This window comes from Oncorhynchus keta, unplaced genomic scaffold (genome assembly GCF_023373465.1).
Source record: "Oncorhynchus keta strain PuntledgeMale-10-30-2019 unplaced genomic scaffold, Oket_V2 Un_contig_22751_pilon_pilon, whole genome shotgun sequence".
Classification (NCBI taxonomy): domain Eukaryota; kingdom Metazoa; phylum Chordata; class Actinopteri; order Salmoniformes; family Salmonidae; genus Oncorhynchus; species Oncorhynchus keta.
The window spans coordinates 5,543-23,307 of NW_026283036.1; the positions used below are offsets into that span (position 1 = coordinate 5,543).

Consider the following 17,765-nt stretch of genomic DNA (forward strand, 5'->3'; position numbering starts at 1 on the left):
TGATGGAAGAGAAAGAAAAAGCCCTCTGTAAGAGGCGAGACATCAAGTCTGTTATTCTGGCCTACATGTGTATACACACACACACACACACACACACATATCCTCAGGGCGCCAAATAAGTTACCATGACACTGTACAAATGGAGAGAGGTGTTTTCACACCGATATAATTACACACACACACACCAAATAAAATCACTTGGACGAGATATCACTAGTGACACATTCATTGTACCAAGTAAGTCCAATAATCAGTATCCTATACATGATGCATCATCAAAGCATAAATTCGGTAGTGAGTTCCAGCCAGGGCAATGAAAACAGATTAAAGAAGATGATATTCTACATTACATTTAGCATATGTAACGGATGTGAAATGGCGAGCTAGTTAGCGGTGGTGCGCGCTAATAGCGTTTCAATCGGTGACGTCACTTGCTCTGAGACCTTGAAGTAGTGGTTCCTCTTGCTCTGTAAGGGCGTAGCTTTTGTGGAGCGATGGGTAACGATGCTTCGTGGGTGTCAGTTGTTGATATGTGCAGAGGGTCCCTGGTTCGCGCTAGCGAGGGGACGGACTGAAGTTATACTGTTACACATACACATGTTCTATTCAGCTCTATGGTCTATACCTCACCATGAATCTCATTGGGGCGTCTTTTTGAATAAATGCAATGATCTACAAAATAGAAAAAAAGAAAAAGGATTAAGAAATGATGAAGTGCCTTGATTTCATAGTGCTTTGCGTATGGATAAAAGATGAATCCAGGACGAAGCCGACGTTTGGCCCATTACGTTCTTTGAACAGTGACAAGAGCCATTTCCGCTGCATTGTGCCTCCTCTATTATCTAATCTGAAAACTTCAAAGCAGCTTTTATCCAAGACATGTCAGAGAAATGTTTAATGTGCTCCGACTGATGAAGCATCAAAGGCAAAGGAAACAGCTGACAGTTTGCCTAACAGACACACAACAGTACACACAGTCTGCTGGACAATTTCCCTCTACGTCACACGACAGTATAGGCTACCTACATGTTAGTGTTTATAGTAGTCCTATTCACTGCAGTGGTTATGTATTTATAATGGGGTGGATCAGAAGCATCTTTTTAACCCACAGACCTAACAACTAAGGTTTAGCTCAGCAGGATGAATAAGGCATTCTTAGATTTCTCAGACAACCCATGTTTGCTACCAGGGCAGCTGCACTATTTTGTTCACAAATCAGGTATAAAGACCACACAAATCATTTACCCCATCCTCATTCCTGATTCCACATGAGGTAGGTTTGAATCAAATATTCCCATCATCATATTTTACACACAAAGTCTCCCTCAACATTGGAGCATCAGTCTAATCAGTAATGCTCAGTTAATCTTCGTTATCTAAGGCACAGTGTGCCTCAAGTCAATGCTATTACATAGGCCTAACTTCTGTATTTTGCTAAATTCCCAGTAGTGTATAGGCAACCAACCAGCCAGAAGCGGTGTCATCTAGACATAAGCATCGTGAGAATGCATTCCCCAGAATATTGCTATTCAATTTACATAGGCTACATAAGCCTGTTGGACAACCTGTCATCTATGCACTTGCATAAGACACAACGAAACACCCATATCCCCTTACCTTTCTGACTGGACAACATGCAGACGGCGATTCAACGAGCGTATGTGCAAAATCCCAGAAATAATTAATTTCGGAGGACACGTCTTTTCCCCTGTAGCGTTGTCACAGATGACTATTGCCACTTCGCTTTCCCACCAGTCAGCTCGCAACATAGGAATCCCAATGAGTGACAGTTTCTGTTAAGAATTAGGTACGGCATGGGGTGTTACCTGTGCTCTCTTTAACCAATGGGAACTGTGCATAAAACACAATCGAGGAACGTGAGTTGTCACTTGTTACCACAGCCACAAAGTAAAAACGGTCTAAATCCCCGAAATTCATAAAAAACCAAATTCATGAAATTCATGAAAATGTGCTTTTTTGGTCTTAATTAAATGTTAGGGTTGGGGATAAGGTTAGCAGTGTGGTTAATGTTAGGGTTAAGGTTAGGGTTAGGTTTAAATTCGTATTTCAAGAAAATAAATAGTTGTAATAGGCGGGGTTTAGAAATTTGTGGCTGTAGTAACAAGTGATGACCAGGAAGCTGGCTGGAATGCAAGCTCATGGATAAATTAAGCACCACGGGAGCTCTCCATGGTACTACAGAATTTGCCTCTCCATGGTACTACAGAACTTGCCCAAAGGAGCTTAAAGTGTGATGGTAGGCTATAGATAGGTATTCACCATCAGGTTGGTTAGGCTACCATATCATAACACTTGTCTTGACATTATTATTCACTATTTTTTGTTTTCACTCCAATTTTTTTTCTCAAATTAAAAAACATTGCAATTTTTTTTACGAGGCAAGTCAGTTAAGAACAAATTCTTATTTTCAATGACAGCCGAGGAACAGTGGGTTAATTGCCTGTTCAGAACAACAGATTTGTACCTTGTCAGCTCGGGGATGCGAACTTGCAACCTTTCGGTTACTAGTCCAACGCTCTAACCACTAGGCTACAACACCTCTCTCCTACTTGTTTCATTTATCTGTAGGCAACCTATCTGACAGAAGTGATCAACTGAAAACAAACTCATATTGTAAACACTATTTAAGCACATTCTCTTTGGTGTAGCGCTTGGGGGTTAGTTGTTCTTACAGAAAACATCTGTCAAATCAAATCAAATTGTATTAGTCACATGTGTCGAATACAACAGTTGTAGATCTTACAGTGAAATGCTTACTGACGAGCCCATAACCAACAATGCAGTCTAAAAAATATGTAGATAAGAATAAGAGATAAAAGTAACAAGTAATTAAAGAGCAGCAGTAAAATAACTATAGGGAGACTATATACAGGGGTACAGAGTCAATGTGTGGGGGCACCGGTTAATTGAGGTAGTATGTACATGTAGGTAGAGTTATTAAAGTGAGTATGCGTAGATGACAACAGAGAGTAGCAGTGGTGTGTGTGGATGTTCAAGCGTCTTATGGCTTGGGGGTAGAAGCTGTTTAGAAGCCTCTTGGACTGAGACTTGGCGCTCCAGTACTGCTTTCTGTGCGGTAGCAAAGAGAACAGTCTATGACGAGGGTGGCTGGAGTCTTTGACCATTTTTAGGGCTTCCTCTGACATCGCCCGGTATAGAGGTCCTGGATGGCAGGAAGCTTGGCCACGGTGATGTACTGGGCCATTCCTACTACCCTCTGTGGTGCCTTGCGCTCAGAGGCCGAGCAGTTGCCATACCAGGCAGTGATGCAACCAGTTAGGATGCTCTTGATGGTGCAGCTGTAGAACCTTTTGAGGATCTGAGGACCCATGCCAAATCTTTTTTGTCTCCTGAGGGGGAATAGGTTTTGTCGTGCCCTCTTCACATTGCTTCATTGCTATGGATAAATCCCACTGCATCCCACTGCTGGCTTGCTTCTGAAGCTAAGCAGCGTTGGTCCTGGTCTGTCCCTGGATGGGAGATCAGATGCTGCTGGAAGTGGTGTTGGATGGCCAGTAGGAGGCACTCTTTCCTCTGGTCTAAAAAAATATTCCAATGCCCCAGGGCAGTGATTGGGGATACCCCTCTGTGTAGGGTGCTGTCTTTCAGATGGGACGTTAAACGGGTGTCCTGACTCTCTGAGGTCATTAAAGATCCCATGGAACTTATCTTAAGAGTAGGGGTGTTAACCTCAGTGTCCTGGCTAAATTCCCAAGCTGTCCCTCATACCATCATGGTCATCTAATCATCCCCAGCTTACATTTGGCTCATTAATCCCCCTCCTCTCCCTGTAACTATTCCCCAGGTCCTTGCTGTAAATGAAAAAGTGTTCTCAGTCAAATTACCTGGTAAAATAAAAATAAAAAGAATAATTAATTGTTTTGTTGTAACAAACGGAGGAGATTAAATCAGAAAGAGCAGCAGTGCCTTAACTTTATTAGAGGCTCCCATCTCTGACAGCAAACAGATAGCCAGCATTATGAAAACCATAACATCATCCCTGGCAAGAAACAATGCATATCTGGCTATCTAGGTGACACCTCAGCTGTACTCTACAACAGTAGAGCAGATAGGAAGCGTTGACCTTTCTGTAGAGAGCAGCTCCAGCTCCCTTAGCTGTGCAGCAGAGGCAGTAGCGGACCTGCCAATATTCCCAGACACGGAGGACTTCATTGCAGTACAGGCTAAACCTAGATAGGTATGGGGTGAAGGCCCCAGTATCAAGCACACAGAGCGGATCAGAGGAGGACAGCTCCAGTGTCATGAGTCAAGAGACTTTACGCACGATCATTAGAAAGATCCTAATCGTAATTTTCAGCTCGAAGTTCCCCAGCCATATTCTGGTCTCGGTAACAATCTATGATTGTTCCCCAATGGTGGAACACACTCCCTCACGACGCCAGGACAGCGGAGTCAATCACCACCTTCCGGAGACACCTGAAACCCCACCTCTTTAAGGAATACCTAGGATAGGATAAAGTAATCCTTCCTCCCCCCCCCCCTTAAAAGATTTAGATGCACTATTGTAAAGTGGCTGTTCCACTGGATGTCATAAGGTGAATGCACCAATTTGTAAGTCGCTCTGGATAAGAGCGTCTGCTAAATGACTTAAATGTAATGTAAATGTATGATCAGTTGCTGCAGCATCTGGCCACATACAAGGAACTTACAGTCATCTGCTTTCATCAAGAAAGCAAAGTTTTCAGAGGGGAGAAAGCCCTGGGTGCCATAGTGATCGCTGTGTATAAAGACATCTCAGCTCTGCTGGATGTAGGGCTATCACAGCTGATGGCTCCCATCACTGACAGCCAGAGCACAGCTTGCACCTTCAAGGCTGTAACGTCATCGCTGGCAAGAAACGTAGCCTCTCTGGCTAGCCAGGCGGCAGAAGTCCACAAAGGGAATGGGAGCATGATGGCTCAGGAGACCAGCTCCCGGTGCACTGGAGACATTGCAGAGGGCACAAGTACAGAGCCAAATGACACCCATTAATTAAGATGTTTCATATTTTATTGCTACATACAGTTGAAGTTGGAAGTTTACATACACCTTAGCCATATACAATTAAACTCAGTTTTTCACAATTCCGGACATTCAATCCCATTAAAGATTCCGTGCCTTAGGTCAGTTAGGATCACCACTTTATTTTAAGAATGTGAAATGTCAGAATAATAGTAGAGAGAATGATTAATTTCAGCTTTTATTTATTTCATCACATTCCCAGTGGGTCAGAAGTTTTCATACACTCAATTAGAATTTGGTGGCATTGCCTTGAAATTGTTTCACTTTGGTCAAACGTTTCGGGTAGCATTCCACAAGCTTCCCACAATAAATTGGGTGAATTTTGGCCCATTCCTCCAGACAGAGCTGGTGTAACTGAGTCAGGTTTGTAGGCCTCCTTGCTCACACATGCTTTTTCAGTTCTGCTCACATATTTTCTATAGGATTGAGGTCAGGGCTTTGTGATGGCCACTCCAATACCTTGACTTTGTTGTCCTTAAGCCATTTTGCCACAATTTTGGAAGTATCCATTTGGAAGATCCATTCACTTTAATTTCTTTTCTGATATCTTGAGATGTTGCTTCAATATATCCACATAATTTTCCTGCCTCATGATGCCATCTACTTTGTGAATTGCACCAGTTCCTCCTGCAGCAAAGCACCCCCACAACATGATGCTGCCACCCCAGTGCTTCACGGTTGAGATGGTGTTCTTCGGCTTGCAAGCCTCCCCCGTTTTCCTTCAAACATAACAATGGTCATTATGGCCTAACAGTTCTATTTTTGATTCATCAGACCAGAGGACATTTCTACAAAAAGTACGATCTTTGTCCCTATGTGCAGTTGCAAACCGTAGTCTTGTTTTTTTATGGCAGTTTTGGAGCGGCCTTTCAGGTTATGTTGATATAGGACTCATTTTACTGTGGATATATATACTTTTGTACCTGTTTCCTCCAGAATCTTCACAAGGTCCTTTGCTGTTGTTCTGGGATTGACTTGCACGTTTCGCACCAAAGTACGTTCATCTCTAGGAGACAGAACGCGTCTCCTTCCTAAGCGGTATGACGGCTGCGTGGTCCCATGGTGTTTATACTTGCGTACAATTGTTTGTACAGGTGAATGTGGTACCTTCAGGCGTTTGGAAATTGCTCCCAAGGATAAACCGTCCTTGTGGAGGTCTACCATTTTTTCCTGAGGTCTTGGCTGATTTCTTTTGATTTTCCCATGATGTCAAGCAAAGAGGCACTGAGTTTGAAAGTAGGCCTTGAAATACATCCACAGGTACACCTCCAATTAACTCAAATGATGTAAATTAGCCTATCAGAAGTTTCTAAAGCCATGACATAATTTTCTGGAATTTTCCAAGCTGTTTAAAGGCACAGTCAACTTAGTGTATGTAAACTTCTGACTCACTGGAATTGTGATACAGTGAATTATAAGTGAAATAATCTGTCTGTAAACAATTGTTGGAAAAATTACTTGTGTCATGCACAAATTAGATGTCCTAACCGACTTGCCAAAACTATAGTTTGTTAATTAACAAGACATTTGTGGAGAGGTTGAAAAACCAAGTTGTAATGACTCCAACCTAAATGTATGTAAACTTCTGACTTCAATTGTAGCTCTTCACAAAACAAATGTCCAGGTTTCCTTAAATGTGATCAAAAGTCAACATTCTTGATGAAATCCTTTATCACTGTAAATAGTGAAAGGTCATCTGCATCTTTTGCATACAGTGGATTACAGGCCCTGTTGTTAATGTGTCATTTCATATCAATCAATCAAATGTATTTATAAAGCCCTTTTTACATCAGCAGATGTCACAGAGTGCTGTACAGAAACCCAGCCTAAAACCCCAAACAGCAAGCAATGCAGACGTAGAAGCACAGATGATTCTGCTGCAGTCACAGGGTAGCCCAGGAGACCCTCATTTAGTACCCGTCTGTATACTGCCCTCTCTAGGTCCTTCTGCTGTGGTGGTAAGAAGAGTGACAGACAGATAGAGAGACAGACAGGCTGTGACAGACAGTAAATGTCAACAGACAGATAGTGACAGTAAGCAGACATTGCCTGTCAGATGAACCATTGTGTTTTACATTTACAAGCGTACAATAAATAAAAAAAATTGCAACGGAACCTGCAATTCTTTGTTCATTCTTCAAGTCTAAAAATCTCCAGCTGAGCCACTGATCAATATACTGTTATATTTATATTGATGTAACCACAACTGTGCTAGATAAGATATTCCCAGAAAACACTGAATACGTGTGTGTGTCAACAGCAGTATTATAATGGATGCAAAAGTTGACTGATATATATATTGACTGCTATATATTGACTGATATATATATTGACTTACACTACTGTTCAAAAGTTTGGTGTCACTTAGAAATGTCCTTGTTTTTTGAAAGAAAAGCAAAACACCAGTCTCAACGTCAGCAGTGAAGAGTTGCAAAGAAAAAGCCATATCTCTGTCCAGTGTCTGTTCTTTTGCCCATCTTAATCTTTTATTTTTATTTGCCAGTCTGAGATATGGCCTTTTCTTTGAAACTCTGCCTAGAAGGCCAGCATCCCGGAGTCGCCTCTTCACTGTTGACGTTGAGACTGGTGTTTTGCGGGTACTATTTAATGAAGCTGCCAGTTGAGGACTTGTGAGGTGTCTGTTTCTCAAAATAGAGACTCTAATGTACTTGTCCTCTTGCTCAGTGTGCACCGGGGCCTCCCACTCCTCTTTGTATTCTGGTTAGGGACCGTTTGCACTGTTCTGTGAAGGGAGCAGTACACAACGTTGTACGAAATCTTCAGTTTCTTGGCAATTTCTCGCATGGAAAAGCCTTCATTTCCAATAACAATAATAGCATGATGAGTTTCAGAAGAGAGGTATTTGTTTCTGGCCATTTTCAGCCTGTAATCGAACCCACCTATGTAGATATTCCATTAAAACTCAGCCTTTTCCAGCTACAATAGTCATTTACAACATTAACAATGTCTACACTGTATTTCTGATCAATTTCATGTTATTTTAATGGACATTTTTTGTTGTTGCTTTTCTTTAAAAAATAAGGACATTTCTAAATGACCCCAAACTTTTGAACGGTAGTGTATATTGACTGATATATCCCGGCTGATATATCACATCCATATTTATGTAAGTACTGTATATATTTAAGAGAGAATCATTTTATTTCCTTTGTATTGATATTCTAATCATTACAGACAAGCACTGGAGACAAAATAATGTTGATTTACTTGCATCTTTATTGATTCAGTTTGATTTAGCCAGGAAAGACTTTTGTCAAGCCATTACAGTAACATAAATATAAAAAATGTAAATAACAATTCGCTCTCTAAAACAATATATTAATTACACTGATATCAACAACATTAAAAGTCAACAAACAATGGCTTTGGAGATGATTGATGTGGTTGTACCATGTAGTAGAGTCATATAGCATTCATATATACAGTAAAAAAAAACATTAAAGAAAAGCTTGTAACACTGCCGATTCACAAGAATAATAACGATGATAATAGTCACAATTATCTTTAAAAAAATATTCACAGGTAGTGTCTAACTATCTTGATATACTGGAATAAACAAATAACACTCTGCCGATTCACAAGAATAATAACGGAATAAACATGTCCACATTCTGTCTGACCTCCTCAGCAGGACACAGTGCAGTAAATCTGAACCATATCTAGGGAAGGCAATGTCTTTCTTTGTGTGGCTCTCTAACTCTATGAGCTGAATCCCACTTTGAAAAATGTGCACCCAGCCTTGCTGATTTAAAAGGCCTGGAGACAGTACTCTCACTCGTCTATCTTTACATGTGAAGGCAGTTTGACCTCTGTCCTTTCTCTTTCTGCTCACTATTGTCACTTTCTCATCCCACTTTTGGTCATAAATGCATTATCTGAAAGTATAAATAACAACAATATCAGAGTAAAGCCAGTGTGCTGCTTTGTCTCTTTCCCAGACCATGGAATAAAGTCATTTTCTCTGCTGGTGGGGAGCCCTGTCAAGAGCTTGGGGACCGCAAAACATACCGATACAATAAGAAAAAGTGTAATTTTTCCACACTGAATTCTCCTAAATAGCCATCCAAAATTGTCTAATAACTATACTTCAAATGTTGATTTCATACATTGTGACAATAATGACACACCATGAGAATGGCTGCAAGTGTACAGAAATGCATTAGATTCCCTTTTCTTTCACACTATTTCTTGAATATCGCTTATCGTTGGAGTTATCGGACGATACCAATATAGTGTTAAAAGGCCACTATTGGCAGATAATATCAGTGAACCTATACAATCAGTTGGGCTCTAGCCCTGACACAACTTAATGCTGACCCCTTGTGTTCATCTTTAGGTACCGCAGACGGTTTGCAGTGTCAGAGAGCCAGGCTCTCCAATTGCCCCACACTAAGAACCATTCAGAGTCAATTACATTTAATCTCAAGCCATTTGAGGATATTTTCTGAAACGGAACCAACCAACTACCAATCACCTTTACCACTATTTTCCTAATTTCCTCATGTTAAAAAATACTTGTGAGTCTTCATCCCCAATTTTAACCACGGTCTCCAAAAACATCCCCTCACACACCTGAGAGTATCATCACCCCAGAAATGCCAAAGACAAGCACATTCTCCAAAATATCACTCTTGATTATCATCTAAAATCTTCTTAAAATATGATTTTCTTATCTCCTGACCTCATGTCTCATTACCATAGACATGCAATTTGGCAAACTACTCTCCAGGTTTGCATTAAAACTTCCAGAGGAATAACGTTATCAAGCTACAATGTTATTGTCTTGAAACTTTTGGTGCTATCCTTGCTTCCCTTTAAGTGTCACTGCTTCCCACCAAGACTGCCTGGATACTTTACATTAAAGGCAAATAATTTCAATATTTAACCTAAACCATGTCAATGATAGTTTATATTGCATTCTACAGTGTAGCAGTTCAGTTTATGTTTTTTGTATTTCTATGCTCTTTATAGTTTGTGTTCATAGTCTAAACTCAATTGTATGGTTCTCTGCTGTTCAGTTTGCATTGTTTGTTTTCACTATATATTGTGCAGTTCTGCATTGTAGTTTAATCTGTCTTGTAGTATATCCAATTGTGTAGTTTGTAATCAAGTTGATATTAAATAAAATGGAGCCTCTCTAAATCTCAGTGGACTCTATCCTCTCTAGACGTGAGGGTCCGGCCCAGGGGGTGGGCAGTTGGAGGAGGGAAGGGGAACCTTTCATGTCCTCACAAGGCGGTGGGGAGAGGGTTAGGGAAAGGGGAGCAGGGAGAGGGACTGAGGGCATGGGAGGGAAGGTTGACAGGGCCGGTGGTGGGGGAGGGGAGCAGGAGGATGAGGGGGTGGGGGTGGGGGTGGGTTTGGACCCCAGCTGTCCCACCTGTTGCTCCAGAGCCTGGTTCTTCTGTAGAGTCTCCACATAGCTGACCTGAAGCTGTGCCTGGTATTTCAGCACATGCTCCTTCTCGTCAATCCAGCTGTCTCGTTCCTGGTCGAAACTAAGGGCCTGGCGCTCTCTCTGTTGACGTTCTAGACGTAAGGTCCCCTGGAGCTGATCCAGCTGCTCACGCAGGTTCCCTGATTCCACCTGGGTCTCTTGGCACTTATGCTGGGCCTCCTGGTGGAAGTGGGCTTCCTGACACAAGTGGGCCCCCTGATGAAGTCGAGCTTCCTTGCGCAGTTGGGCTTCCTGGTGGAGATGAGCCTCCTGATATAGATGGGCTTTCAGGCGCTGGTGGGCCTCCTGGCGCTGTTGCATGTCATGCCATTGGGCCTCTTCACGCTGCTGCCTCTCTTTTCTCTGCACCTCTTGCCGCTGGGCTTTTGCCTCGTCACTCTGGAGGCTGAGCAGGGCATCTGAGGTGGGGGTGAGAGGGGTGGACGAGGGCTCTGGGGGAGTGCGGGGGCAGTAGAGAGCCCCCCAGGGTGGGAGTAGCCCCACAGCTCCTAGGGTTTGGGTTATGGCAGGATCAACCCCTCCGCCCATCTCCCACAGAGCTTGTTGAAGACCCAGCACCTCAGCCTCAAACACACCCAGCTTCTCCCTCAGGATAGACACCTGACAAAGGGAATGAGGAATAGTATGAGTCTGTCAATATGTGTGTGCATGGTTCAGTTTCACTTCCATCCCTAACTCTGAACGGACAGGATAACTCATCTGTATACTGTACCCATACTGTAGTGTACACGTTAGTGTCATCAGATAGGTGACTTACAGGTTTCTATGTGTATGGGTTGTTGGAATCGGCTAAACTTTGAACATTGAGATATTAAATAAATTATAGAGAAGAAGCCTTGAATAGAAAGAGTGGAAAAGAATGGGTTTTATGTCAGAAGTTAAGTGTCCTCTGTAGAAAGCCAGAAGGCTTTGGAATGTGTTTGATGGAGGAGAGGCGAGCAACGTGTTGATATAGGGAAGACAGATGGATATCTGTGGATTAGGTGAAGGAGGGGTTAAGGTCAGGAGGTGATGGGTGAGGTCAGTTCCCCTTCAGGGAGTAATCAGGGTTTAGTATCTGGTTACCTTCTTCCAGTTGGGCGTAAACTGTAAGGATTGGAAAGAGGGCGTGTTTTAAGTAGGATGTATATAACTGTGATGGAGAGACATTTTTGCAGTCTGATTACAGCTGTACAGAACCTTTGGGAAAAATTAAACTTGGTTAAAGCTTCTCTAGTGTCCGTGGGATATTTACTGAAAAATAAGAACCTAACAGGGTATAGGTACCTCGGTCAGCGTCCTCCTCAGCTCTCCCTGGCAGCTCTCCAGCTCCAGGCTCTTGGAGCTATATGAGTTCTTGAGGCCCAGCATGGCCTCCTCCCGGTCCCTAAGCTGGGAATTGGCCTCCTTCAGCTGGCCCCTGAGGGCCACCATCTCCCCCGCCCGCTGGGTCAGCTCCACCTGGCTCTCCCTTAGCTGCTGCTTCAGCAGGGAGATCACCCCTGCCTTCTGACACACCTGGACCACACATAGTAGGTCAGTGTTATGAGGAGGCTGTTCACAAAGTTGCACACACACACACACGCGCACGCACTCACACATACACACAAACACACCTCCCACTTGGTCTCATCCAGGCGTGGCAGTATGTCAGTCTGTTCCATCCTGAAGTGCAGACACTTCCTCTCCAGATCCTCTCTCTGGGCCAGCAGGGCAGCCATCTCCTCCTGCAGACGTCGCTTGTCCTGCGACAGACGGGTGATCTGGGCCTGCAGGCCATTCTGGGAGCGCTGGGCACGACGGGTCACCTGCACACAGAGGAAGAGAGTATCAACATTTGGTAGACTGTTATTGGTTACCGCTGCTGTGGAATGTGTGGTCACCTGCTGCAGACGAGAGGCGTAGTTCTGCCCCAGCTCATCCATCTGTTTCTCCCACACACGCTGCTTCTCCTCAAACACCTGGACGATGGCGGCCTCGCTCTGCTCCAAGTTACGACACATGTGCTGCACCTGGGAAAGGGGAGGAGAGATGAAAAAGAGGACAGAAGAGGAGGACAGGATTTTGGGGACTAACCCAAAGCAATGACAATTGCTACGTTCATGAAATCTATGAAAATAAATCACGCATGAACATTGACCCCAAAATTATCTTTCAGCTCTCACCTCTTGCTCCTTCTCCCAGAGCCGGTTCTCCAGGTCTTGGATGACATCATCAGAGGAAGGAGTGGGACGTTGGGGTGCTGGGGTGTCCCCCAGGTGGTTCAGCTGCTGATAGGACGAGGAGCTCTTTACTAAAGAGGAGCGGTCACTGTACGAGGCACTCAGCCCGTTCTGGAATAGTTGCATACATTTATATACAATCCACTCCTGCTGTGGCTTTGGTATGATAGTGTACCAAACTGGATAGATGCAGATACCCAGAGAAAGTAAAACAAATGTACATGAATTGCTACTGGTTGAGCTGCACTGCACTAAAAGGATGTTAGCACTCATCAGGAGTCGACTGCAGTGGCTTTCATTATGTTTAAAAAATCCCATTTGCGTAGCAGCAAGCAATGCACCCACCTGGTAGCCTGGTTGCTCCAGCTTTTCCAGAGCCACTGCAGCTCCAGCTGTGGTCCCTAGTCTGTTGATATTGCTGGTAGAAGCACTGAGAGACCCCAGGGCCTCTTGAGGCCCATAGCACAAACCAGAGCCTGCATATGTGGGCAGGCTGGTTAGGGAGTTCCTCCCCGAAGCTGACATCCCTCCATGGACCCCTCTGTTACCCTTACCCCCTCCTGCTCCCTCTGCCAGGCATCTGCCCATCTCTGGGCTGTCCTGGTCTAGGAGGAGGGCCTCTGGAACTGCCACTAGTTCTCCTCCCCCTGCTCCTCCTTCTCTCTGCCCCCCCGCACCCCTACCCTCACATCCACCCCCACTGGTTGGGCCAAGGAGGTTCTGCATGGAATGAAAGCTCTTGGGAACCACTGGTTTGAAGGCAGAGGGACGAACCAGCCCCGAGTTGTTCTGGAGGGTTGAAGGCCAGGAAGAGGCAGAGAGAGAAAGGGAGATAGAGGGGGAGAAAAATGAGGGATATCAGTAAAGAAAGTTCTGAAGAAACTGGAAAGGAAACTATTAGTATAACAACACTTTAAAGCCTTTACATTACTGTCTTGAATCAGTAGACAATATAAATCATTGTCAAATACTATGCCAATAATTATTTGTAAGACCTTTTCACCATTCTATTTCATCAGTTGTTATAAGAAAAAAAAGTATTTATGTAACTGTGTAATTATGAAGTCATAATGTAACTGCAATGATATGATACAGCTGCGTATACGTGTTGCTGTGATGTAATTGTGAGCTAACCCAACATGCCAATAAGACACAGGACCCTATAGCTACACACATACAGTACTTGTTTGAGAAGAGGAACATACCTGCTCTAGTTTGCCAGAGACAGGCAGGATTTTGGGTGGGTTGTGGGTTGGAGGGTTGTTGTGATTGTCGGTTTTGTTCTCTCCAGTTTCTCTGTGTTGGTGGGGAGTCATCCCAGTACCACTGTCATTCCCCACCAGTCCCACCAAGTTACTGCATACATCCAGACTCACAAAACCTCCTTGTGTCTCTCTCTCCACCCTCTCTCTTTCCCTCTCTATCTCAACCCTCTCCCGCTCTCCATCCCTCTCTACCCTCTCTCTTTCCCTCTCTCTCTCAACCCTCTCCCGCTCTCCATCCCTCTCTACCCTATCTCTATCCCTCTCTGCCCTGTCCCTTTCTCTCTCCCATACTCTTTCTCTCTCCATCTCTTTGCTCTCCATTTCCGTCCCTCTACTCTCCCTCTCTCTCTCCCACTCCCTCTCCCTCCTTCCTGCTCCGTTCCCATATCCCACCCATGGATCCTCCTGGTCACAGTTGGATGCCTTTGTAGTGGTATGGTCTGTGTCAGAGTCCGGTGGCCGGTCTGTTCCAGTCCCAGTCCCAGTTCCAGTCCCGGTACCAATACTAACACTTCCTCTTTCATCACTAGACGCGGTTCCCTCTGAGACTGTCTCTGGGGGGAGCCGTTCGGTCCTGCAGCTACGGTCAGCGGTGCAATGGCGAGACAGAGCCGGGGAGTGGGGCAGGGTGGTCCTAGTGCCCACTGATTTCATGGCAAACTCCTGTTCCCCTGCCACCCCGCTACCCACACTGCCCATGGCGAGGGGTCAGGGGTCAGAGGTGAGAAGTTAAGGGGGACAGAGAGTCACTCTGCCTCACACACTGGGAAGCAGTGTGGGTCATCATGGGTTAAAGGGGGAACCGGATGCACACACACTGAAGAGAGAGGGAGAGAGAGAGAGAGAGAGAGAGAGAGAGAGAGAGAGAGAGAGAGAGAGAGAGAGAGAGAGAGAGAGAGAGTAGTTAAACATGTTCTGTTCATAAGTACCCTCACACACAATGTTCATCCAGATGGAAGAAGAAGGCAGGGGCAGTAATATTTACACAATGAATGGAGTTGGATCATCTGAAAAATTATACACAGTGAAATGCAGTGTAGCTCCAGTCAAATAGTGTTGTAGTATGCAACATCCAATTTTACAGTTACCATTACAATAGTTTCTGAGTTTATGTTACTTATGCGTGCAACACGTGTGTGTGTGTGTGTGTGTGTGTGTGTGTGTGTGTGTGTGTGTGTGTGTGTAAATGTAATGTAATGTGTGTGTGTGTGTGTGTGTGTGTGTGTGTGTGTGTGTGTGTGTGTGTGTGTGTGTGTGTGTGTGTGTGTGCGTGTGTCTGTGTGTCTGTGTGTCTGTGTGTGTCTGTGTATAGGTCTACAGATGTTTACAGCTACATCAGGTTACAGTTGGCTACGATTGCACCTCTCAATCTACTATGCATTCTAGATGGAGTGATTGCTTCTCACTAACTCTCTCCTACTACATAATGTGCCCTCAATGTCTAGATATGAGAGAGGAAGAGAGAGACCGAGAGAAAAAAGAGATAAACAAGAGAGAGAGAGAGAGAGAGAGAGAGAGAGAGAGAGAGAGAGTTGCTCTTGCCACAGGCATAATCCCCTCCCGTGTCAATGTGTTACAATATTTACTTCCAGTGGTGAGTTGTAGTAGCAACCTAACACACGGTCTCTCTACTGATCTGATCTCTCCTCTCACTCCCGCCCTTCACGATTCTATCCAACTCTCTCACTCCTCCCTCCATCCCAACGCGACTATATCAGCATTCGAATCGCACCAAGACTGAATCGACTGCGTTCCCCGAAACACTCACGGTTATTTGATTGGAATTGTTATCCTTCTCAAACGGACATGTATTTGTCATAGACCGAGCCGCATTGATGTAGTCTGGGATACCGTATCCCCAGTACACCCGTATGCCCTGTCTACAAGATACGTACTCTTTTTAGCAACACAGTCGTTTGTCCGTTATTTACATTTACATTTAAGTCATTTAGCAGACGCTCCTTGGCCTCTTTCCGGTCGGTTATGAAGGACCCTAGGATGTGGTCAGTGGATGTTTTTGTCTCTCTCGATATTATCGACTTCAGCCACTGTCGGTGTCGTATCGATGATGATGGAGGAAGCGGCGGATGCGACTATCAGCTGTAACCACACACAACCCAGACACGCCCCTCCTTGTGCACGGCAGAAACGACACTTTTTACGCCACTCAACCATACATGAGCAAAGGCTATATGTAGGCCTACAGTAGCCGTGCGCAGATCAGCTGTTCGTTCACCCGCACCCCGCACGCAATTGATAATAACCCATCTGCAACTATATGTGACAAAGTGAAAATCGGAGGCCAGTACCCAAACCTAACCCGCTAATATAGAAAAATATTTTTTTTACCGTTTTTTGTTGTTCTTGTGATTTCTGCTTGTAATTTATGACATTTTGATGGGGGTAGTGTTAGACAACTAGTCTATTATTAGATACACGCAGCTTCTTTTCTGTCATTATACAGTATGTTGCCCTAGAAGACTAAATAAACCATTGAGAACCAGAACAGCATCATAAATAGATAGAATGAATCTCATTGCCATCGCCGAAGTTTTTTCTGTAATATTTGCTTCTTTCACCGAGCAAAGACGGACCGGAGAGAAGATGCAGTAAGTAGCCTTACAAAAAAAACGGGAACGATTGCCAAATGACTTCAGTTTGACCGGTTCGAAGGATATATACAGCTGTGAAACGACCTAACTTGTTTCTGATAAGATTTCATTTCGGCTTGGATGCATATTTATTGTAGTTGAAATACTATCAATATCAGATATGATGCTGTCGTGTCTTTACTATCATTAAATTGAAGACTTAGTTTTATCAAAGATTCTCTGTAATTAGTATTACCCGATCAAACTGATTAATCATGTAACTGTAATTATATTAACTAGGAGGTCGGGGCACCAAGGAAAATATTCAGATTACAAAGTTACCATCTCCTAAAATAACTTTTCAGATATTTTATATCTGATCAAATAGTCTTCTGATTAATGAAGTATTTACTTTACCTCATGTTAGTCTCATTCCAAACGTAGTAAAGTGTTGCTTATCTGCACGAACCCAGTCTTCACTATGAGTCATCCATACATCAATTTTCTTAAATCATTCATTTATTAACTAACTACACAACCACAGAAATGCATAAACAAACAGTAGATAGTTACAAGGAAAGATAGCAGAATGTGCCCTAGTGGGCTAAAGTGGGGGTTGACTAAGATGAGACACTACAAAGTTGATAATTATAACAATTGAAATGCTAATCCTTTGCACATGAACGCTCACTCATTCGGAAAATATTCAGATTACAAAGTGATCATTTCCTAAAATAACTTTAAAAGTTTGTTTCTGTTGGAGAGTTTTCGTCCTCTCTCTCTCTCTCTCGCTCTCTCTCTCTCCATAGAATGGATGTTTCGGCGTTTGTCGTTCTTCGCGTTCAATGATACCGAATTCCTAGCTGCAGACTAGTAATTAATATCAAAGACTTGTTCTTATTCTGTCGGTATCGATAGTCTAAGAGTTTAACCACGTGGTATGGTTAAAAAACTCAGCAATGGTCTACAACCTTTGTCCTATTGTAATGGAGGAAAACATGGTCTGATTTGAATTTTTCAAAGTTGGGTTTTATTTGAAATTGCAGAAAAGGGCTGTCCCAGGATGCCTGACCCTAACTGGGCTCATGGGCGATCCGATCCCCTGATTTAGTTCAACTCAAAAGGGAATTGGAGTTTCCTTCATTAAACAGTCCAAAATCACATTACACAATTTTACTAACAGTAT

At 43.7% G+C, this 17,765-nt stretch overlaps 1 protein-coding gene across 1 annotated transcript; it reads right to left on the bottom strand.

The window, feature by feature from the left end:
- Window positions 1–8,257: 8,257 nt before the first annotated feature.
- Window positions 8,258–16,571, bottom strand: LOC118358537 (leucine zipper putative tumor suppressor 3-like). The gene is made up of 8 exons (XM_035736477.2): window positions 15,884–16,571; window positions 13,929–14,805; window positions 13,069–13,512; window positions 12,667–12,771; window positions 12,385–12,513; window positions 12,118–12,309; window positions 11,789–12,019; window positions 8,258–11,122 (listed from the first exon to the last, which is right to left on the bottom strand). Exons 2-8 carry the CDS (start codon window positions 14,685–14,687, stop codon window positions 10,202–10,204), a joined length of 2,781 nt encoding a protein of 926 aa, XP_035592370.2. The 5' UTR covers window positions 14,688–14,805; window positions 15,884–16,571; the 3' UTR covers window positions 8,258–10,201.
- Between the last annotated feature and the right edge of the window lie 1,194 nt (window positions 16,572–17,765).